Source organism: Sceloporus occidentalis, unplaced genomic scaffold, assembly GCF_023333645.1.
Source record: "Sceloporus occidentalis isolate IW3139 unplaced genomic scaffold, rSceOcc1.0.p SCAF_2, whole genome shotgun sequence".
Lineage (NCBI taxonomy): Eukaryota > Metazoa > Chordata > Lepidosauria > Squamata > Phrynosomatidae > Sceloporus > Sceloporus occidentalis.
This window is the reverse complement of record NW_028316982.1, coordinates 250,411,349-250,436,706: the sequence shown is the minus strand read 5'-3', so window position 1 is coordinate 250,436,706 and position 25,358 is coordinate 250,411,349. Positions and strand designations below refer to the sequence as shown.

The 25,358-nt window shown below is 42.3% G+C and overlaps 1 protein-coding gene across 1 annotated transcript in view; it reads right to left on the bottom strand.

Moving 5' to 3' along the window:
• SLC35F2 (solute carrier family 35 member F2) overlaps window positions 1-20,895 on the bottom strand; it is a 47,232-nt gene extending 26,337 nt beyond the window's left edge. The window contains exons 1-2 of the mRNA XM_089508468.1: window positions 20,687-20,895; window positions 1,939-2,114 (exon numbers count right to left, since the gene is read on the bottom strand). Coding sequence (XP_089364594.1) covers window positions 1,939-2,114; window positions 20,687-20,895 — 385 coding nt within the window. The remainder of the gene's footprint in view (window positions 1-1,938; window positions 2,115-20,686) is intronic.
• Window positions 20,896-25,358: the final 4,463 nt, after the last annotated feature.

The window sequence follows — 25,358 nt, the reverse complement described above, 5'->3', positions numbered from 1 at the left end:
TATCTATGACTCTTTCCTGGAGATAAACAACACAAGAGAAGACCAGTAATGCTGTTTGTTACTGTCGTGTGCTTCCAAGTTATTTCTAACATATAGCAACTCATGGGGTTTTCTTGGCAAGATTTGTTCAGAGGAGGTTTGCCATTTTCTTCCCCTGAAGCTGAGAGCATGTGACTTGCCCAAAGTCACCCAGTGGGTTTCATGGCTGAGCTGGAAATTGAACCCTGGTCTTCAGAGTCATAATCCAACACTCAAACCACTACGGCATGCTGGCTCTCAGTAATGCTGTACTAAGTGTCTTTACTCCAATTTTTGTTTTCTCAGATATGGCTGGTATACACAGAATGAGATCTCAAAACTTTAAGATCAGGGGTTGTAAAACTCCAATGTGTGGCTTGCACTCAGGCCCCAAATCCTTCAAATTTTTCAACTCTTCCAATCTTTTTACGTAGAAAAACATATTTTAAAAAATCTAGCACTTTTCCTTGAGGCCTCCAGAAGCACCATCTCAGTCTACTGCATGTGTAGGTACACTAGGCATCAAAAGAAAGGGGTGGGGGAAGCACTGCAGAGTTTCTAAAATACCTAGATTCTCCAGAATGTAGTCCAGAAACTTAATATAGTAGTGGACGGTGGCTTCCACTTTGGTGGGACAGCAAATTTGTTCCAGGCTTTAGTTTCAACATGGAAGGAACTATCTAAGATGCTGAATCTTTTCCTCCCAGTTTGAACTAAAACTTGTAGTGGACTGAATGCCCCACACTAACATGGGAGCCACAATCACCACTGAATTAATCTGTTTTAGAACTGTAAAGATTCAAATAGGAACTGTGGATAATGGCACACAGTAATTTCATCCACAACCCTCCTTGCTATTCTCGCTCTGTTTCCATGTTTAGTGGATCCCTGAATATGCACCATTGAAAAAGAAAAAGGTCTCAGCAGACAAAAGCAGAGGACTCAAAAACAACCCAATAAAGATTAAACATGCTGAGTGGCCATATGATAATAGTATCAGTGAAGACACAGCTTGCTCAGGGGCTGACAATGAAATCAAATGACAACGAAATCAAAGACATTGCCATGTTAGTCTGGAAAATCAGTATGCAAACTGATCTTGCAGCATCTTTAAGACCAACTGAAAGACAGATGTTGGTAGCATGAGCTTTCATAGACATGAGTCAGATGCATTTGACAATGAAGACAGAGCATGCTTAATGGTCATGGAATGCTGACTATTGAGGTGGAAATGCAAAGCCAAGAGAGACCCATCATAGGCAACCTGGGGCCTCCAGATATTTTGGATGACAACTCTCATAATCTCTGACCATTGCCCAGGATGGCTGAGATCTATGGCAGTTGCAGTCCAAACTACCCAAAAGGCACAAGATCGTCTTCTCCTGGATATGGAACAGGAGATGTTCAGCTAGCTGGCTGACTGTCAATCTGGCAAAACCCCAGTTCAGAAAAACAGGCTTTGATAGTTAAAACTCAGTAAACCTTTATTCTGCAACTATAGAACCATTCCAGAGACATTCACTGTTGAAACTAAACGGCAGCCATTAACACTGACTAGTTAAACTATACATCATTTCAAATTCATGGGGGGCTGAAATCTCATTTGTTATAATTAATGAACACATTTGCTTCTTTCTTTCCAAGACTGCCCATTGTTGTTTTTGCAACCACACACATTCCTACATGATATGACAGGCTTGACTCATGCCTGCCTCCTCTCTGCCTTTTCTCTCTATCTGTGTCTGAAATCACCAAGTAGCTACTATATCTGTTTCTACTGTATAACCCATCAAACCAATTTCTCACATTTTATGGCTGGACAGATGCATTTACAACTCCTGACACTGACTGGCTGACCGACTGGAACACAACAGAGGAACACTTTCCATCACATCACTTTATTTCAAATCCCACGTGTACCTTTCCTGAAGACCAGAGTTGTTGTATATACTAGAAAAAGCAAGCAATAGTTGATGAAACTTTGTAGCATCGGAGTGTTCACTCTGTACTTGTCAGCAAGGAATTGGCTTGTCACCGCTGTCCCACAGATGAACAAAGAGAGGATCTGACCCAAGACAAGTGTTTTCACCATATGCCTGTGAATGCAAAATGGAGAGTATCGTTTTATATCTTCTTTCAATCAAGTAATATGACAATTCACAGCATGTGCCAAGGATGCATTCAGGCGGGACTCCTACTGTTTTCCTTCTCTGGTAAAAGGAACCTGAATAGCAAAGGGGTACTAAGCCAAATGTTGGAACTTGCCTTGCTGGTTTTGAAACCTGTTCTCCTGGCTCATACTATTAACCATGTTTAGCAACTATTATTATTATTATTAACCTTTATTTATAAAGCGCTGTAAATTTACACGCGTCGGGACTTTTGAAGCCCAGTTATTTGGAAGGCACTCTGCATTTTAGTGGAAGGACAGAAAATCTAGGAGCAGTTATCAGTTTTGCTAATTTGCAATAACAGCAGGGCTAGCATCAGCACTCTGCATCCATCAGCAGTTGAAAAGGCCTCAACATTATGTCAAGGCCCATGGACAGAACTTAGGAAAGTTATATTTTTGGACTACAGTTCCCAGAATCCCTCGCTCAGGTGTCTTCCTTCCTGGCCCAGCACTACAAGTAGCACCATCGAACCATTATTATAATTTCCTCAATACCTTCAACCTAGTGTCATTCTAGAACATTCTTGGAAATTGAAATCAGATCCACTTGCCTAGGGCATCTCAAAGAACCACCATTACAACCAGGTAACCCTGCCAATGTCCTCAAATAGAGGAGGGGGCACAGCAAAAAAACCAAAGAAACAAACCTTAGTCCAGATTCCTCCCACACCTGGGGAAAGCCTTAGATATCAACTTTTGTTTGGGTTTCATCCCAATGAACCTTTGCCTGAATTTAAACATAAATGAGCAGGCTGCATTCTCACAGTGGAGTAACTGATAAACTGGATGGACTGTAGCACAACTATGGTATGCAAAGGCTTCAAAAAGAAAGAAAAGACAAAACAGTTATACACAAAATAACAAGTGATTGCCAATTTAAGACAGACAAGGACAAACCTGGGCAATGTGATCTATCAGATTATCAGTATGGTATCCCCATCTACTGGTCTTGCATGTGCGTGTACGTGTGAAGGAAAGAGACAGAGAGGTAGGTGCAACTGAATGTGGATCATGCCAATCTATGAACAATCTACTATGGGTACATAGCAGCTTTCCGTAAAGGAAATAGCTCTAGCCAATAGGTAAAAATATGGTATTGGTCCCTAACACACTGGGAAAAAATGCTGGTCCCCCAAATCAGACTGCCTGAGAAGCACTTGACTTTGACAGTCATAACATATGGTTGGTATGTTGCATCTGCTACAGAAAAATGTGTAGATATCTTGCAGGGTTTTTCACTAGGAAACTTCCAGTTGTGACCCAAAGTCAAAACACCAGGAATTTAAAAAATATTTAACATGCACTATGTATGCATTTATAATAATAAACATTTATCATCTACCTTGTTCTTCTGTCTGCAAATCATTTTTGCTTGGCTAAGTCTTGTTTTCTTTGGTTTCAGCACTCATCAACAGATCTACATTGTATATATATTAGCTTCACTAATACTCCAGTGAGAATAGTTACATAAAAGCATTAATGTACTTCTGTACTTAAGTTGTTAAATGCCCCTTACTATAAATCAAAAACCAAAGGACTTTTATGTGATCACCAATAGCTTTTGTTCCAGCCCTATGATTCCACAACACCTTAATGGTTAAATTATAAAAGATGACATGTGAAATATAAGGGTATTCTGAAATATTTAATATTTCAGTATTAAAATGTATTAATATTTCAGTATTTAGTTTTTCAAGATTAAATGATGTTATCAAGAAAACTTATAAAAGGCATTTCCTGAGTTCTTACTCTTGCCACATTCTAGCACTGGTATAAAAAGGAGGAGTGAGAAGAAATGTAGCACACATTTAAGACTAACTGGTTTTATTTCAGCTTGAGCTTTCATGGACATAAACTCACTTTTTCAGATGCAGTACAGAGTGATATTAAATGCATTATAACACATATTTACACAGGTGTGGGAGTTAAGATGGAATATAATGGGATCCAGAAAGACGCAAATTATGTCCAATGTCTTATATTTTCAAAGAGATAAGGTGATACAGGTCTTTCACATCTTTACAGTGGATCTTAATACAATCTATCCCATTCCCACAATGGAATAAATATGCTTTATATCCATGAATCCTATTTTGGGAGAAAGGTGGGCTATAAATCAAACAAATAAATATAAATAAATAAATAAAAATGAAAGCTCATGCTAAAATAAAATCAAGTTAGTCTTAAAGATGCTGTCACGTTCCTTTCCCCCCTCCCTTCCTCCTATTTATGCTGCAAGAGACGAACATTGCTACTCCTTTGAAAAATTCTAGCAAACATAAGCAATTGTGACAGGAGTCAATTGCCGATCCTATCCCTCTGGCAGGTCACACACTGCAATTTTCAGCCAAAAAACACTCCTTGAGATGACTAGATGTCTGCTTTCTGTGATTTTTGGCCAATGGGGGTGGTTTGTTGGATGGGGAAGACATGTGAGTGGGTTTTTTAAAAGTGTTTCTGCTACTCCAGATGAAAGGTTCTGGCACTTTGAGATAATCTGGAACATGGAAAAAAATATTTTAGGGAATTCTGGGGTTTGGCAGGCAGCACAGTGAGGATCTGTTACTTCAAAAAATGGGTTCAAGTCACATTATTACTCTGGATACCAGGACTCAAATCCCTACTAAGCCACGGAAACCCACTGAATGATCTTGGGCAAGTCACACTGTCTAATATACAGAGGAAGACAAACTCAACCCACTCTGAACAAATCTTGCCTTAGAGTTGCTGCAGGTTAAAAGCAAGTTGAAGACAACAGCAACAAGAAGCTCACTGGGGGATTCTGGGATGTCTAGTCCATAAAGGAACATTTCCAACCTCTGCATACAATATTTCAATTTAACATGACCACAAAATATGAATTTATTATGAAACTGAATAGAGATTTTACTGCACGAACTTGTCATAATGAATATATGTGTCATAATGAATATATCTGGTTTGCAGGAAATGATCAATATCTAGATTAATAGGTTCTAAAGCATATTTTACTACACGGTAGTAAATATTAATTAAAATGCAACAGCATAATATATTTTTAAAGACAAGTGTGGCATAGACAGCAGCCAGTTTAAAAAAAATGGGGGCAAGGAGACATTTTGTCCTTTTCCAGGGTTTTAGAATAATGGCACAGAATATTCAAATACTGACTTCAAAAATCTGTTTTTGTTTTCCATATGAAAGGAACAGAGAATGTACTCACATAAGAGGCATCTCCCTCTTCACTAATTTCCCTAATTGTACTACCGGAATGGCTATTGATTACCAATGTTCTTATCAATTATTTATCAGCCTATAAATAAAGGCACAATTATCTTTTCCTTCCCAAGCCTGGCTGTATCTCTCTGGCCCACTTTGCAAGGGCACTAAAGATTCATTGCTTTTGCCTCTTTCTTGGATGAGGTAATGGAAGTGATGTCAGAAAGTGTTTTACTGAGGCGGCGCATGGTTTTGATTTATTTTGCTGACCAGTATACCACAACAAGACTTGTTTGCTTGTTAGGTTTCCATGTATAAACCAAATGCAAGGAGGAGAAGGGCAGCACCCATTGACACCTTTCTCCAATATCTGCACACCGTCACCCATGGGGATCTACACATCCACTGAAATGGCTTTCAGAAAACTGAGGTCTGTCTCATGTGCCCTTTAAAATTCTCTGAGTGGCACAAAACATGTCAATAATAGACCAAAGGTTGGGAACCTCTTTTAACCAGAGAGCCAAATTCAGAGACCTTCTTAAAGGCTGCATCATTCCACTGTTCGCTGGGCCAAAAGCAAAAGCACAGGGCCAAAAATCAGTACGCATGTTAGCTTAAAGTTTTTATCACCAGTACCTAAGTCTTGGGCCAGCATGGTGTAGTGATGTAGCCAGAGTTCAATTCCCTGCTTGGACATGGAAACTCACTGGGAAACCTTGGGTGAATCACACTCTTTCAGGCCCAAAGAAACCTTAGGTTTTTTCTATAAGTCGGAGATGACTTGAAGGCACACAACACCAACTTAGGACAGGCACTTCAGCCTTATCAAATAAAGTATGAAAGCTGGAAAACCATCAAACCATGTTGTCATGGAAAAGGGAACCTAGGGCCATCTGAGGAATCCCAGAGTTGAATTCAGCCCTAGAAATTGAGACTCTCCACCCCTACAGCTGGCATTTGTACCATCATAAAACATTAGACAAAGTTTTTAGTCTTTGGACTTTGGACTGTAGAAAAGAATTTCTCTCTCTCTCTCTCTCTCTCTGTGTGTGTGTGTGTGTGTGTGTGCGCGCGCAAAGTTAGAGAGGAATAGTGTTATGTAAGTCTGCAGTCAGAGAAGCCAGTGTGATGTACTGGTTTGAGCGTTGGACTAGGACACTGAGAGATCAGGGTTCGAATCCCGGCTCAGCCATGTAAACCCACTGGGTGATTTTAGGCAAGTCATACTCTCTCAGCTTCAGAGGATGGCAATGGCAAGCCCCCTCTGAAGAAACTTGCCAAGAAAACTCCATGATAGAGTCATCTTGGAGTGTCAAGAAGTCAGAAATGACTTGTAGGCACACAACAACAACAACAAACAAGTCAGAGAAGTGTGGGAAGTTGACAAAGTGGGGGGAAGGAGGAAGAGGGAATTACTTATGTTGATTATTTTTGTTGGGTAGGGTTGCTATGTGTTTCTGTTGCGGGGGGGGGTGTTGTTGTTGCAGTGAGCTTTTTCCCCCTTCTTGTTCTTATAAAAATTAAACCGTAATTTAAAAATTAATTTTTAAAAAAATTGGACAAAATTGCCCACCAAAGGTTTCTGAATAAAAAAATAATAGTCATGGGAGAAACAAAATAGGTTTGATTGTGGATTGGCAATTGGCTAAAAAATAGAAAGTAGGAATAAGTGGAAGGTTTTCACAAGATGTGAATTCTATAGATTTGTTCAGATATTTACACACTTCTCTGCTTCCCACTACCCTGCCGAGCAGCAGCTGGGAAGGCAAGGTGAATCCACTCCAGGCTTTTCAAAATCTCCAAATAGAGTCAATAACGGATAGTTTATTTAAACCTACCCAAAACTTGGAATTGATTCAATGCCCCACTGACATGGAAGCCACCAGTGACCCTGCTTATTATCACTTTAGCACCACTTTGAGGAGATAAACACAAAGCAATGCCAACTGGAATCTTTCAAAGATAGGATTTTAGGCAGCTCATATGTTTAAGGACCTATGGCAGAGAAAGTGTCAGTTTGGGTTTAAGTGCAAATTGAGATATAATGAGTAACCCTTCACGTTATCTAAAAAGCATTCCAGTGTAGTCAGTTCCCACCACTAGCTCACAAGGTACATCAATGTTCAATGTTTCTTAACTTGCAAAATGAGACATGAATGTCAGATTGCAGGTAAATGTTTAACAGTCAGGTTATTGTAAATTCAGACAGGTGTCTGCAAATTATGATGGGCAATGGCTGCATCAGAAGGCAAAATTATGCAGAAATTACCTTATGGATTAACAAACAATTAAAAGCAGGTAGCCTTTCACTGAATCTGCTAATTCTTTAATTGGGTTACGCTAAAGAGATTGTATATGATCAAATCATAGCGGTAACTACAGTGCACTCCCATATAGGTCTCCTTAGTATTACTGAGTAATGGATAAGGTTGTAGCTCTATGTTCTCCAACCCAGGAGTGAGTCCCACTGAACTCAGTAAGCCATATATCTGAGTAAGCATATGTGGAATTGCACTGTAAACTTATTTGTCACAAACAAATATGACATGGCAGCTGTATGAACATCCAACATAGACTTTGCTGAGGAGGATCTGGAAGACTTGGCTTCTAAGGAAAGCAACAAACATTGTCAGATTCAGAAATAATAGAGAAAAACACATTTATGTTTTCTATGTCTGTGTAGAATGTTTGTTAATTACTGAAATGGGAAATTTGAGCATTGCATACATTCAGACATATTACGCATTCTTGCTATGGATTCATAGAGAAAAATGGGATATAAATGAAATAAATAAAATATTCACTTACATTTTCTCTCTCCTCCCACTCGGTCTCACATACACCCATTTCTTTTTGCTTCACATTTTAATAATTTTTAAAGAACTATCTTTTTTATATATTTTATATTTTATATTACCTGGTGTGTGTGTGTGTGTGCGTGCGCGCCTGTATGTCTTCAAGTCACTCATTGAGTTATGGCAACCCCGTGAATTTCATAGGGTTTTCTTAGACAACGAATACTCAAGAGGTGGTTTGCCAGTTCCTTCTCTGAAATATAACCTGGTATTCATTGGTGGTTCCCCAACCAAGTACTAACCCGGGCTGACATTGGCGTTGTACAGACTGGCACTTTGTGCCGGCCTGCACACATACTAGGGTTGCCTCGGGGCATCCTTTCCAGAAGCCTTGCAACCCTAGTACGTCGTAATGGCAGTGCCCTTTCTAGATGGGCGCCGCCATTACGACGTCACAGCCACGCCGCCTCCAAATGACTTCTAACCAGGGCTGACAATGGCACCTTTACACAGCTGCGCCAGCGACACAAAGGAGAAAGGGGGCATTCTTGTTCCCCGCCACTGTCGGGGTGTCCTTTTGCCACTTCCCCGTGGCCTGGAAAAGCAGCAGATCAGGGCCTCAGGGCTGCTGCTGTGGCAACTGAGGCCCCGATCCATCGGGGAAAGGGGCAGGTGCAGGCCGCCCCAAAGGGGCGATTTGTACACCGCTTAGCTTTCAATATCAGACAAGATTTGGTGCCTTTTGCATACTTAGACTGGCTGTTGTTGTTGTGGCTCAATGGCTGTGTTTCAGTCTAAAATGAGGTCTCTAGAGGAGTGCCTCTATCCTAGGGACATTTGCTGTAGCTGCTGTGTGCCTTCAAGTCATTTCCAACTTATGGCGACCCTAAAATGAACCTATCATGGGGTTTTCTTGGCAAAATTTGTCCAGAGGTTTGCCATGGTCTTCCTCTGAGGCTGAGAGAGTGTGACTCACCCAAGGTCACCCAGTGGGTTTCATGGCCAAGCTGGGAATCAAACCCTGGCCTCCAGAGTCCTAGTTGAATGCTCAAACCACTACACTAGGCTGGCTACATTTCACTATATTCACTATTTTTATCTTCATTACATATATAGAATACTGACTACAGGAATAATGCAAACTACATTGTTATGCAAACTACACTGCTGCTATGGAAACGCCCTGGGAGAAAAGTGGCATATAAACAAAGAAAATAAATAAAATGCATGCATTGAATTATATTTTTCCATTATGAAGACAACCATTTATGCCGCAGTTCATAAACTTATGCCTCCGCTTGCAGCGTCCAGGAGCCGCAGCCTTTAAACCGCGCAGTTCCCAAACGCTGCAGAGAAGGAGCGCGATTTCCGCGCTCCTTCTCGCACCCCAGAAGAGATGCCGCGAGGCACTAGTTGCGTGCTCGCTGTGTCATTTTTGGGGTGCAATGTGCGGACGCAGTGCGTCCGCTACGTCAAGATGGCAGCGGCTGTGTGGAACGACTGCCGCCATTTTGTGCACGCAGAGCGCGTACTAGGGTTAGGGGAGTGCGGAAGCACCGCCTCTTCCTAACCCTAGTACGCGCTCATCGCGTACTTTCTGGTGGTCTGTAACCCAACTATGAAACCTTTGGCTAATAGAGGCATTCAGTTTGCTCTCTCACATATTCAGATTCATGATCTGTCATATGGAAGCACTTATATTTAGCCCTTGTATAGCATGTTTCATGTATTCTGGGGGTTTCCCACATGAATTATTAGCCCCAACTAGAATAGACCTATTAAATCAATAGGATTAATGAAAGCATTGACTTAAGTGAGTCCCATTCATTCAGTGGGTTTGCTAGTGCTGAAACTAATATTGGATTTACATTACTAGCATTGCAGTAATCTTTACTTTGATTTTAATAGATCCATTTTTGGTTTTGGTTTTATCTGTTTCTCATTATTTATTCTGAACTCACATGCTAGACAATAAAAAATGCAATAACCCTTAGACCAGTTTTATCATCCCTTGTTGGGAATATAATAGTTCTGATTTGTCTAAAATCATTTTGGGAACTTCTGACTGAGGTGAGAGTTGAACTGATGGTGGCATTAATTTACCACAACACCCCCCCCCCTCCAATATTATATTGTATTGCCTTGTGGGAAATTAAAATGGAGGAGGTGGCCATCAATGGGAAGAAATCCCCTTCAAAACTGGAATCATGATCAGAAACTATCCAAAAAGGGGAAAAAGTCTAAATGCAGTGGACCCTTGGTATCTGCTGGGGTTTGGTTCCAGGACCATCTATTGTTACCAAAATCTATGGATGTTCAAGTCCCATTAAATACAATGGGATAATAAAATGATATTCCTTATATAAAATGGCACAATCAAGGTTTGCTTATTGGAATTTATATATTTTTCTGCATATTTTCAAGCCATGGATACTTGAATCCATGGATAATGAATCTGTCGATACAGAGGGCTGACTGTAGTTCTTAGGATCAAGCCAGGCCTGACTAAAAGTTATGTCCCTTGAGTCCTAGCCAATATGTTTTTCAGTCTCCAGTGAGGAAAAACTGCTGGCAGAGATGGGATTTAGAAATGAGAGACCGCAAAAGGATTACATTAACATACCTCCCTACTTTGCATTCCCCTCTGCCAAAGTGACTTTCTTCTCCTTTTCTAAAGTAACTCTTCCTCCTGTTACACCTGTTTGCAGAGAAAGCTATGTTATACTGAGTCAGATTACTGGTCCATCTAGACCAGTTTTGCTGACACTGACAGGCAGCAACTTGCCAGATTTTCAAGCAATAATAGTTCCTGCTTTGAGATGCCAAGGATCAAACCTGTAGCGTATTGTGTGCGAAGCCTGTGCTTTACCACTAAGCTACAGCTGCTCCCAAATGTATCTGTTCCTTATGTTGGGCCTTTGGTCTGTTTTAGCAAGACAATTCTTATTTTGTAGTTTGGAAATGGCAAAAACAATCTGTCCTGTTCTCCTGTTCTTGCTAATCTTCAGAACCTGTGAGAATCACATTGTTTTCCTGGATGAGGGAATGGTCTTAAAAAGACAACAGGCACAATGAGCCATGGATGCAAATAGAGTAAAGTTCAACAGAGGCCACTAGAGTTTCCAAAATAGTAATTTATTAATTTATTTATGTATTTTACCCCCATCCTATTATTGTGAGATCTCAGGGTGGCAAACTGATAAAGTATAAAGAATGAAACTACGTGTGAAAGGGATCTAGGAGTCCAAGTAGACCACAAGTTGAACATGAGTGAACAGTGTGATGCGGCAGCTAAAAAGGCCAATGCTATTTTAGGCTGCATCAATAGAAGTATAGTGTCTAGATCAAGAGAAGTAATAGTGCCACTGTATTCTGCTCTGGTCAGGCCCCACCTAGAATATTGTGTCCAGTTCTGGGCACCACAATTCAGAAAGGACATTGAGAAACTGGAGCGTGTCCAAAGGAGGGTGACAAAAATGGTGAAGGGTCTGGAAACCATGCCCTATGAGGAACGACTTAGGGAGCTGGGGATGTTTAGCCTGGAGAAAAGAAGGTTAAGAGGTGATATGATAGCCCTGTTTAAATATTTGAAAGGATGTCATATTGAAGAGGGAGCAAGCTTGTTTTCTGCTGCTCCAGAGAACAGGACCCGGAACAATGGATGCAAGCTACAGGAAAAGAGATTCCACCTGAACATTAGGAGGAACTTCCTGACAGTAAGGGCTGTTCGACAATGGAATGCACTCCCTCGGAGGGTGATAGAGTCTCCTTCCTTGGAGGTCTTTAAACAGAGGCTGGATGGCCATCTGTCAGGGATGCTATGATTTGGATTTCCTGCATGGCAGGGGGTTGGACTGGATGGCCCTAGTGGTCTCTTCCAACTCTACGATTCTATGATTCTATGATTCTAAACAATTCCAAATTAAAATCAATGAATAATGACAAACCTATAAAACAACTCAATAATGTTGTTGTTGGTGGTGGTGGTGGTGGTGTATGCTTTCAAGTCATTTCCAACTTATGGTGACCCTAAGGTGAGCCTATCATGAGGTTTTCTGGGGCTGAGAGTGTGTGACTCACCCAAGGTCACCCAGTGGTTTCCAGAGTCATAGTCCAACACCCAAACCACTATGCAACGCTGGCTCTCAATATTTTTTAAAGGGTTTAAAAGACCTTTTCAAAAATCATGTGCAAACTTAAAAGTAAATTAAATCCCAAAGACTTTCATAAAAAGCCATCTCTTGACCTGGTATTGAAAAGAAACCACCTCTGGCACCAGTAGGCCATTTCACGAGTGAAACATCACTAGGACTGCCAGGTGAAATAAAGGACCTGTACCTTTAACAGTTGTGAGAGCCAATGTGGCATAGTGGTTTGAGTACTGGACTGTGACTCTGGAGACCAGGATTCAATTTCCCGCTCAACCACAAAACCCACAATGTGACCTTGGGCACATCACATGCTCTCAGCCTCAGGGGAAGGCAATGGCAAACCTCCTCCAATCAAATCTTCCTAAGAAAATCCCATGACTGCCTTAGGGTTACCATGCATTTGAGATGACTTGAAGGCACAACAACAAGAAGAATAAAGAAGAGGGCATTTCAGCAAGTGTCACTTGTCATATAGAACCTGATGAAATTCATGCAAGGAACACAGTCACGAAAGGTACAGAAGTCGCATCCATTATTTCACCTGACAACCCTAGGCACCACAGCTGAAAAGGCCTTCTCCCATACCTTTCTCCACTGGTAGGACATAGGGGAGGGTCTCTTCAGCAGCTCTCAATCCTCAGGCAGGGAGATATAGGGAGAGATGCTTGTTCAAGTATTGAAGTCCCAGGGCTTCAATTATATCAACAACATCTTGAATTCAGGGCTTGAATATAATTGCCAACACCTTGAATTCAGATCAGAAGCAAATTTGCAGCTCCCCAAAGTAATGTTCACAAGCTTCCAAGCTACTACTAGCTTTTGGACTGGTATGCAGGGGCCCCATTAATTTGGAATTTGCAATGGAATGACAGAATCCAAAGAACAGGCATCCACTTGTGGTAGCTGTTCTAAATCCCATAAGCACCACTTTGGGCATGTTAACCTTCATGACTAGTGTGAACACCTCTGTAACATCCTCGTCCTTTACAGGAATCACACTGGGGTCACATTGCAACCATTTCAAGCATAGCATTTTGAACCAAGGAACTGTCCTTCTGCCAGAAGAAAGACCACTTTATCAGATTGGCAATGCAAGTTTTTTCATGCAGAATGATACCAGGAAGGAACTTGGCTGCCAGTTTGGAGGAAGAATATCTTTTGCCATCAGTTTTGCAACTTAGGCAAAATACAGGCAGACAAATGATACTGTTAGTAATTTCCATCCAAGATCTCTGTAAGCAGTTTTAGAGACTTCTTGTCACTGAGTACATAAAGAGATCTTGTAGCACCTTTGAGAGTGACTAAAAGAAATTTCTTTCTTTCAGTTACTCTCAAAGGTGCTACAAGATCTCTCTACACACTGATTCCACAGACTAGCATGGCTATATCTTTGAATTCTTGTCACTGAGTTTCTGAAAGTGTGGGATACATTATCATCCCTTTCTCTACAGCCCTGCAGTTTGGGACACTTCTGCATTTGACAGAAGGTATGACTTTAGATTCACTTAAATCTCACTCTCACTCCAGGAGAGAGAGAAAGGCCTCAAGTCCATTCTGAGGGTGCATCTACACTGTTGAAATAATGCAGTTTGACACTACTTTAACTGCCACAGCTCCATCCTACAGAATCCTGGAAATTGTAGTTTTGTGAGGCACCAGCACTCTTTAGCAGAGAAAGCTAAAGAATTTGTAAAACTATACATTACAGAGTTCAATAGGAAGGCAATACAGCACATTTAAGTGGTGTCAAACTGCATTATTTCTACAGTGTAGATGCAGCCTTAGAACCTTAACCTTGTATAAATGTTTGTGGACTAGAGTTCACTTCATCAAATGCACCACACAAATTGGACTGTAGCTTGCAAAAGTTTATGCCAGAATAAATTTGCTTGGGATCACATAACTGCACTAAAAACAAAGGGAAAAATAAAGTGGAAAAATACAGACAAGACAAAAGGTACAGAATAATTTACTGGTTATGGTTATCAGGCTTCGTCAAATTATTTCAATATTTGAGCTAGAAACAGAATTTTCCCTAGAGCAAGGCCAGGGAAAGGATATCCTTTAAATGTGACTGGATCACAACCCTGATCACCCATGGCCAAATTGGCTATGACTAAGTCTAATAGTATCTGGAGGACCATGTGTTTCCCAGCCCTGACCTAGAGAATAAAGCTTTTATCAGAAAGATAACTTTGTTCAACATCAGAACACCACAATAGGACTAAATTTTACACTCAAAGGGATCAGAAACTTGTTTCTTTATGTGTCTGTCCTGATTAACATTTAAATATAGCATACCACTGAAGTTTGATGCATAAAATCTTGTGATTTTCTGCTTCAAAGAAGTGGAGAAATGATAGCAGCCATATCACTGTCACCTCCTCATTCCCTCTCACTTTTTCTGCGGTGGTAGATTTCCACATTCCGATTTGTATAGTATCTTACATCTCTATCACTTCAGCCACTTTTCTATGGGCTTCTAAAGTGAAATGGGCCGAGGAAAAAGTGCCGGGGCAACAGACCTTGAAAAGGTATCATGGGAAAAGGAAGAGTTCGGCTCACTTTTCTCAGTGACATAATTTTCCCACCCCCTCCTTAGATGTGAGCAGAGCAGATGTATGAATGCTTAAAAGTGGAATCATACTGCTATATTTCTGTATTGTGAACAGGCCCTGGAAAAAGCAGCATCTTTATAACTACAGTCTGCCTTCTGTATCCATGGATTCAACTATCCATGGCTTTAAAATATTTTTAAAATTCCAAAAAGCAAACACTGGTTTTGCCATTTTATGTAAGGGACGCCATTCTACTACCCATTGTATTTAATGGGATTTTGGTGTCCATAAGAAGTCCTGGAACCAAACCCCAGTGGATACCAATGGCCCACTGCAGTTTATTGTCTAAATCCTCAGTTCTATGGAGTGTCTCCTTTAACTGTTCTATTACTGATTAAAATGTTTAGAAATATTCCCAGTGGAAGAACAAAGATACCTGCAAAGAGGTTAACAATAATTATTTTATGCCCAATGTTTTCTCTCTTTGCATCTTTTATTGCATCACACATACACAGCTAGACCATTTCTGTGAAAGATGTAAACACTCATAATCATGGACCTGCAGAGCAAAATTATTTGACGTTACAGAAATGTGCAATTATTTGCTATTTTTTTAATGGTCTACAGAAATGCAAGTAAAATGGAACAAAAGTCCAATCCAATCCACCAAGTTTTCCCCACAATGGATTCCTTTGGCCATAGCCTTCTTCTCACTTGCTTAATCCCAGTTTTGACATTGGAACACTTAATGTTCATAGGCACTGTATATTTGCAGCAACAACAAAGGAATGCCCAGTGATGCTGGAAAGGGAATGCTAGACTAGACAAACTAAAAACTTGCACAAACTGATTGTAAAATCTAAGTGGAGTCTGAATCCATGCGCCCTGTTGCAAAATCCACTTCACAGAATGAAAGGCTGAGAAACAAGCAACTCACCTGGGACAACAAACTGAGCAAAAAGGCAAGGACAGAGGCTAAGACTCAAACAATCCCATCCTTCTGCATCCAGATCCCTTCAATCAATTCATCAACTGATTTTTCCAAAATCATTTTTCATAAGATTCTTTCACTTAACCCTCTGTTTCTCCTGCTGATCTTCCCCATATATCAATGTTCTCCATATCCTCCATCGATTTCCCTTAAACTTTCCATTTCTCTGTCAGATGAACCTCCCTTCCAAATACTGCCAAAACAATTCCCATGCAATTAAACTTCGCCCACAACACTATCTTCCCTCCACTGAACTTCCAAAGGGGAGAAAATAGTGGGTTTTATCTTGAACTCTCCTATGGAATAATCTCCAGGAAAATAGCAACCCAACCCCTTTTCTTCCTTCTGGGTCCCTTCAGGGAGAAAGGCGGCATACAAATGAATGAATGAAAACAATTAATTTGGAAGAGCCAACCAGGGTCCCATCAGCAGACAGTCAAGTGGTTGTCCTCTGCTGTCCCATTCCACCAGAAAAAAGTGTTTTTCCTTTAAAGAAGTCAATGTGGGTGATGCTGGTAAATATTAAATACTATAGTAAAACAAACAAAATAAATTATTTGAGCATGTGCAGAGGATATTTGCTTAGGTTCCCAGATAATCTCAACCTGCTTGCTGCACCCTAGATGAATTTATTTATTTATGTATTTATTTATTCCATCTATAAGTGCCTTTCTCCAGGTGCGGAACCATAAAGAATGCCTTGAGCATGTACAGAGTGTTTTTCCATGGGCCATTACAAGATCACAACTAGCCCACCGCACCCTGTATGAAATAATAAAGAATGTCTCAAGCATGGGCAGTGTTTTCCAGGACCCCCTGCTAAATCACAATCAGCCCCCTGCAATCTATATATAAAATAATGAAGAATGCCCTGAGCATGGGCAGAGTGTTTTTCCATGGACCGCTGCTAAACCACAACTAGCCTGCTGCACCCTACATTAATGCTTTGAACATGCACAGAGCACTTTCCTCTTCCCCCTGCTTAATCGCAACTGGCTTGCTGCACCCTATATGAAGTAATAAAGTATGCTGGAGCATATGCAGAGTTTTTTCATGGGCTTCTGCTAAATCATAATCATTCCCCTGGACCGCATATGAAATAATAAAGAATGCTTGGAGCATGTGCAGATGCTTTTCCCTGAGTCCCTGCTTAAACACAGCCTGCTGCACACTATATGAAATAAAGAATGCCAGTAGTGTATGCAGAGTGCTTTTCCATAGGACTCTGCTAAATCACAATCACTCCCCAGCATCCTTTATGAAATGATACACAATGCCCCAAGCATGTGCAGTATTTATCCATAGGCCCAGCTAAATCACATCTAGCCCACTTTCCCCTTCTTGGTCGTTGCTGTTGTTGTTTGCTTTCAAGTGGTTTCCTACTTATGGAAACCTTAAAGGGAACAAGTGTGAGAGCCAGCTTGGTGTTGTGGTTTGAGCATTGGATTATGACTCTGGAGGCCAGAGTTCGAATCCTGGGTCGGCCATGTAAACTTACTGGACAAATCACACTCTCAGCCTCAGAGGACAGCCATGGCAAACCCTCTCTGAAGAAACCTGCCAAGAAAACACCATGACAGGTTTGCCTTAGGGTCCCCATAAGTTGGAAACAACGTGAAGGCACACAACAACAACAAGGGTGACCCATCAATGGGTTTTCTTGCCCAGATTTTTTCAGAGGGGAGTTGTGCCTTTGCTTTCCTCTGAAGCTGAGAGAGTGTGACTCACCCAATACTGAAAGGGCATTCTAACCCTGGTCTCCAGAGTTGTAATACAACACTCAAACCACTACACCAGGCTGCCTCTCATTCAGAGGAAGGAATTTAGTGCGCTTCCAATGACCTGATTCCCCTCGAAACTTTTCTTGGCACTGAAGAAACAGGGCTCCAAGTTGTTTCAAAAGAGAAAAACGTCTGCAGCAGAAGATGCTGTTCTCATGGCTTTGGTCCTTATTGCCCATCATCTGCGTGTGCAGCTTAAACTTGGGCTGATTCTGTACTCTGTCCATCAGGGATCTGGCAGTGGAAGGAGGATGAAGGGATCTCCCTTGCTCTCTCTCATTCCCAGGCACACACACCTGGCAGCCTCTGATGTCTCTTTCTTCCTTCCTTTCCTTATTCCTTGTTTGCTTGCTTGTGTCCTTCCTTTCTCCCTTCTTTGCTTGCTTCCCTCTTTCCTTCTTTGCTTGCTTCCTTTCTCCCTCCCTCCCTCCCTCCTTCCCTTCCTTCCTTCCTTGTTTGCTTATGTCCTTCTTTGCTTCCTTCTTTGCTTTTTTTCCTTCTTTGCTTCCTTTCTCCCTTTTTTCTTTGCTTCTTTCCTTCCTTCCTTCCTTCCTTCCTAGCCTTCCTTCCTTCCTTCCCTTCCATCTTTGGTTTCTTCCCTCCTTCTTTCCTTCCCTCCCTCCTTCCTTCCAGATATAGGATGGGGGACACCTGGCTGTATGAGACTACGGACCTTATCACACGTGGGGGGGGGGGGAGTTTGCAGCTCAGATCACTCCTGTTCTAGCAATGCAAAGTGTGATGTTTTTTCACACCAGATCCAGAGTCACTCCTGTCTAGCAATGCGAATTAAGGTTAAAACGTGATGTTTTACCACACCTGGTTGCCTTTCCACTGCCCTTCCGAACTGAGGGGGAAGCGGACTCAGTTCTATTCCAAGCAAGTCACATGATGCGGATTCAAGCAAAGGGGAATGAGTGCACATTGTATTACCACACCGGAGGTTTCAACGATTCAAATGGGCACCCTTGGCATGATCAGTGGGGCTCTGGATGTTGTCCTCCTTCCCTGCCACCTCCTTAGCTGTCATCCTTCATCGGAGTGAAGAAGCAGTCAGGGAATGATGAGATAGATGGCAGTTTGGCAGAGAGGGTGAGATGGGGATGCAGGAGCAATCGGGGGATTATGGGATGGATGGCAGGGGGTCACTGGGCCCAGGATCGGGATGCAGGAGAAGGCAGGGGATGATGGGATAGGTCGCTGTGGGTCGTTGGGGCCAGGATCGGGATGCAGGAGAAGGCAGAGGATGATGGGATAGCTCACTGGAGGTCCCTGGGGCCAGGATCGGGATGCAGGAGAAGGCAGAGGATGATGGGATAGCTCACTGGGGGTCCCTGGGGCCAGGATCGGGATGCAGGAGAAGGCAGGGGATGATGGGTTAGCTCACTGGGGGTCCCTGAGGCCAGGATCGGGATGCAGGAGAAGGCAGGGGATGATGGGATAGCTCGCTAGGGGTCTCTGGGGGCAGGATCGGGATGCAGAAGAAGGCAGGGGATGATGGGACAGCTCACTGGGGGTCACTGGGGCCAGGATCAGGATGGAGGAGAAGGCAGGGGATGATGGGATAGCTCACTGAGGGTCGCTGGGGCCAGGATCGGGATGCAGGAGAAGGCAGGGAATGATGGGAATGATGGGATGGGTTGCAGGGTGGCAGAGGGGGTGAGATGGCATGAAGGAGGAGGAGGGGAATGATGGAGCAGGACGCAGGGGGCCAAGGGAGGTGACACTGGAGTGGTTTTCCACACCAGACCAATTCGCAGTGCAATTGAAGTGAGCCTGGAAGTGAATTCTGTGAAGTCACTTTTTGTGGGGTTTTACCAAAATGAGGGGTCACTTTGGAATCACTGCGGAAGCACCTCACAAGGAGCTCCCATAGAAAGGAATGGCATCTGATAACACATTCACATTCTGACATGAATGCGCATCGTTGGAAGCGCAGTCAGGTCAGAACTGACCTGCAAAAGCTCTAAAAATCTCTGTGTGAAAGGGATCTAGGAGTCCAAGTAGACCACAAGTTGAACATGAGTGAACAGTGCGATGTGGCAGCTAAAAAGGCCAATGCAATTTTAGGCTGCATCAATAAAAGTATAGTGTCTAGATAAAGGGAAGGAATAGTGCCACTCTATTCTGCTTTGGTCAGGCCCCACCTGGAATATTGTGTCCAGTTCTGGGCGCCACAATTCAAAGAGGACATTGAGAAACTGGAGCGTGTCCAAAGGAGGGCGACTAAAATGGTGAAGGGTCTGAAAGCCATGCCCTATGAGGAACGACTCAGGGAGCTGGGGATGTTTAGCCTGGAGAAAAGAAGGTTAAGAGGTGATATGATAGCCCTGTTTAAATGTTTGAAGGGATGTCATATTGAGGAGGGTGCAAGCTTGTTTTCTGCTGCTCCAGAGACTAGGACCCGAAACAATGGATGCAAGCTCCAGGAAAAGAGATTCCACCTCAACATTAGGAGGAACTTCCTGACAGTAAGGGCTGTTAGACAGTGGAACACACTCCCTCGGAGTGTGGTGGAGTCTCCTTCTTTGGAGGTCTTTAAGCAGAGGCTGGATGGCCATCTGTTGGGGATGCTTTGATTGAGAGTTCCTGCATGGCAGAATGGAGTTGGACTGGATGGCCCTTGTGGCCTCTTCCAACTCTACGATTCTGTGATTCTATTATTCCTTCCTTCCTTTCTTCTTTGGTTGCCTCCCTCCCTCCCTCCCTCCCTCCCTTCCTTTCTTCTTTCTTTTCTTCCTTCTTTACCTGCTTTCTTTCTTCCTCCCTCCCTCCTTCTCTTCTTCCTTCCTTCCTTCCTTCCTTCCTTCCTTCCTTCCTTCTCTTTCCTCTCTTCCTCCCTCCTTCCTTCGTTCCTTCTTCCTTCCTTCCCTCCTTCTCTTCCTCCCTCCTTCTCTTCCTTCTTTCCTTGCCTGCTTCCTTCCTCCTCCTTCTCTTCCTTCCTCTCTTCCCCTCCTTCCTCCCTTCCTCCTTCCCTGCCTCCCTCCTGGACCTTTGCCCCCTTCCTTCCCTTGCGCTCACCAGGTGCAGAGCTTCGCCTTGAGCCTGGCCACGAGGCTTCTCCTGCTGCTGGGGCTGCTGCTGCCTTTGGCCTGGGGGCCCGGCGTCGGGGGCTGGGAAGGCGAGACAGGAGCAGGAGCCCCTTCTTCAGCCTCTTCTTCCTCGGCGGTGGCTGCGGCTGCTGGGGCTGCCTTGGGCTTGGAGCCCGGGGATGCTCCTTCTTCTTCCATGGCAGCAGGAGGCGAGGGAAAAGGAGAAGAAAGAGAGAGAGAGAGAGAGAGAGAGAGGAAAGGGAGGAGAGAAAGAGCAAAGGAGGCGGAGGGAGGAGGAAAGGAGGAGCACTGACCTCCTCCTCCCATTTCACACCATCCAGGATCCTCAGCCATGCTTTTTGTGCACTAATCTTACTCCAAATCCACTGGATGTCAGGCTGAGAGTTGTAACAGTATAACGAACAGAAAGGTCGGGGAGGAAGTCTTCACAGAGTAAAACAGTAAAAATAGTTTTAATGTCTAAAATATTCTGATGATGGAACAACAAAGAACTCCCTGACATCCGAATAAGTAGAGTATAAAGAGTGCAACAACACACGGCAAAAAATGCATTAAAGACAAGGAGTGTCTAACCTTCCCAAAATGCCTTAAAAGTGAAAAAAGGATCAAAACGTCCAAAAGTTAACACTACTACAATATCATATGCATAACCCAATGTATTTACATAGATATAGTGAATATTTGGTTAAACTATAATGTGTTTAAAGAATTTTTTAATATATTTTTTAATTTTAATTTTTATTATTGTTATTATTAAACTTTGTGAAGTCGAAGGCTTTCATGGCCAGCATCCATAGTTTTTTGTGGCTTTTTCGGGCTATGTGGCCACGTTCTAGAAGAGTTTCTTCCTGACGTTTCGCCAGCATCTGTGGCTGCTGGCATCTTCAGAGAATGCTTGCCTGGAAAAAAAGTGTGTGTGTGTGTATAATGTGTGAAATTGGACATTTTATTTAAAAAAATAATAATTCTGGGGGCCCTCCTTTCTTCTCCCGCTGAGGTTCACCTCATTCTCACCATCTTTTAAAGCATTTTAGAGAGATACAGGCAAATGCCATAATGTTTTGGCCCAAACACAGGTGTTTGAGTAGAAGTGGTGTCACCCCCCTTTGAGTGTCCCCTGGTGCCGTCCACACTGCCCCTCACTACAGAAATTCAAATTGGACAAGGAAGAAATTGTAGGTCCTCCTCAGTCAGGAGTCTTTAGTTTTGTTTTCTTTATGTTCAGCAGCAGCAGACAAAGAGGAGGCAAGCTGTTTATTCAATATGCAGAGAGCTCTTGTACCACCATGGGACCCACTGAAAGAAAGAGGTTGCAGGCATGAGCTTTCCTAGACTTCAGTCTGCTTCTTCAGATGCTTTTGGTGGAGTGGAAGGCAGGGACAGCCATATATACAGTGGGCCCTTGTTCTCCGCTGGGGTTTCATTCCAGGACCCCTGTGGATAACAAAATCCATGGATGCTCAAGTCCCATTCAGTACAATGGCATAGAAAATATATAAAATGGAAAAATCAAGGTTTGCTTTCTGAAATTTGTATATTTTAAAGCATTTTCAAGCCGTGGATGCTTGACTCCGTGGATAAAAAATCTGAGAATAAGGAGGGTTGACTGTATGTATGTATGTGTATATGTATATGTATATGTGTGTGTGTGTGTGTGTGTATATATATATATATATATATATATATATATAGTGGGTCCTTGTTATCTGCTGGGGTTTGGTTCCAGGATCCCCCCATGGATACCAAAATCCATGGATGCTCAAGTTCCATTAAATACAATGGCATAGCAAAATAGTGTCCCTTATATAAAATAGAAAATCAAGGCCTGTTAGTTGGAATTATACTTTTTTGGAATATTTACTAACTGTGGATGCTTACGTCTGTGGATAAAAAATCAGTGGATAAGGAAGGCCAACTGTATATCACATACCTATGGCATATATATGTCTGTCCCTGGCTTCCACTCCACCAAAAGCATCTGAGGGAGTAGACTGAAGTCTACAAAAGCTCATGCTGCCAACTTCTTTCTTTCAGCGAGTCTCATAGGTGCTACAACAGAGATCTAGCTACACACTTATTCTACAGACTAACAGGCCTATAGTCAGTGTGGGAGGATATGCAAGGAGGATTTGTGTGTATTTAAAATGCCATTTGAAAACACTGAAGTTCTGGACCATGCCAACAACTATCAGGTCAGAATGCACAGGGAAGCCACTGAAATCCACAAATACCTGGACAACTTCAACAAAGAAGAGAAAACCCTTAAAGTAAACAAAGGGGTCATTCACACTATGAAATAACCCAGTGTGGAAACCAGGGTCGTTTATACTGGCACCAAGTTGCCTCAGTGCAGTTTGCAGGGTTGGGGCACTGAAAAGCCCATTTTAACTGGTGCATTTGGCACCAGATTCCTTAGTGGTTCTTTTTTTAAGAACTGCAACAATCTGCATATCTGATAGTGTGCATACGCTATCGGATCCTGCACCTGAGCACAAAGGCAGAGACTAGGCTAGATTTCATAACCACAAAGGAGAGGACAAGGAACCACAAAATGTAGACATTAGAAAATACATCTGGCCCTCCATACCCATGGATTCAAACATTCACATCCAAGTAGATACATTTCTCACACATTTAGGCTGTGCATACAATATTGTAATTTAAAGGTATAATTTTTTATTTTGTTAGTTGTTTATGTCACAACTATTACCACTACATTCAGTGATATACAGGAGTTTCAATTTGTGAGAAACATTAATAACAAAAAGCATTACTAAGGATTCTGTATGGCATGGTATAGGAAGAGGAGGTCAGTTGAAGGGTTGACACCATGGGTTCCCACACCAGGTGATCCTAGTGATACCACTGGAAACAATTTCGTTCATTGAATTCTTCAGTTCCTCTCCTGTTAAGCCACAAGAAGATTTTCTTTTCCCTTCCTTCAAGATCAGATAGATGCCAATGAATAACCCTCATCGCAAGGCAGGGGTGTTGAACTGCAAGTCCAAGCACCTGTAGCCAGCAGAAGTCTCCATGGAAGAGCGCTGAGAATTGCCATCCAGCAACATCTGGTGGGCTGGCTGCATGGTTGATATCCCCCCCCCACTTCATAGAAAAGTTTAGAAATGATACTGTACTTGGTTGGATTAAGAGTCCCAGAATCCCCCAGCCAACATGCTCAGTTATGGTGGGTTCTGGAAGCTGTAACTTTTCTAAGCTGTATGCCCGATCATTAACTGCATTGTGTTTGCTGCCTGCATTCCTTCACTAATACTAACAGAGCTTGGCTTCCTGCAAGGATAAAAGAAATTCAGGATGTGCTGAACAATGAACATTGTACAAAGAAAACATCATATGGTAGCTTGCTTTTATGTCGCGTGCTGTAATGAGTTTTCACTTTAATATTGTTTAATTACACAAAAAATATACAAAAAAGCTGCTGCGTTACCCCTAAATTTTGCCACCCTACATGGCTGCCTAGTTCGCCTTTATGAATGAGCCGGCCCTGCTTTCCCTCCCCCTTTTATCTTTAGAACAACCCTATGAGACTGAAGGAGCATCAGTTGCCCAAAGTCAACAAATAAGCTTCATTGCTAACTGGAGATTTCAAGCAAGGTGTCCTCAGACCTAATCCAAATCTAACCACTATAACACACAGGCTTTTACAGTAGAAACTACAGTGGACCCTTGTTATACGCTGGGGTTTGGTTCCAAAATCCCCCATGGATAACAAAATCCGTGGATGCTCAAGTCCCATTAAATATAATGACAATAGCAAAATGGTGTCCCTTATAAAAAATTGAAAATGAAGGTTTGATATTTGAAATTTATACTTTCTTTGAACATTTTCAAACCATGGATGCTTGAATCCATGTATAAGAAATCTGTGTATAAGAAGGGCCGACTGTACATCATCTGCACTCTAAAACTTGTGTTGTCTGTGTATCTCTTTCTGGGTTCTATAAAACACAAGCACAATTTAAATATACACAACCAGTTGGTCCTCCATATCAAATGGTTTCTTCATCTATAGATTCAAGCATCCACAGTTTGAAAATATTCAAAAAATAAATACATTCCAAAAAGCAAACCTTGATTTTGCTGTTTTATATAAGGGATACCATTTTACTATGCCATTGTATTAATGGGACTTGAGCATCCACAGATTTTGATATCCTTTCCAGGCCTTTTAACTTTTAATCTTTGCTTTTGCTGTTACTTTTTCCAGTGCTTATATTTTACTACATTACACTGAATTTTAAGAATTATGTTGGGGGATGTGTGTGTATGTGTGTGCGCGTTTGTAACCATTTTGACGAAAAGAATAGCTTGTGTGTGCACGCATGCAAGTGCATACGCCTTCAAGTAGTCTGGTGCCTTTAAGGTATTTAAGGTGCACATGAATAGTCTTTACCAGCCAACAAAGAAATTGTAGGTTAGAAAGCATGCAAACCTCCAGCAGAGGGAGTTCCTCCATTTGTTGTTGTTGTTGCTGCTGCTGTTGTTGTGTGCCTCCCAGCCATTTTTGATTTATGGCAACCCTATCTTGGGTTTTCTTGGCAAGTTTCTTCAGAAGGGGTTTGCCTTTGCCATCCACTGTGGCTGAGAGATGTGATTTGTTACCCAGTGGGTTTTTGTGC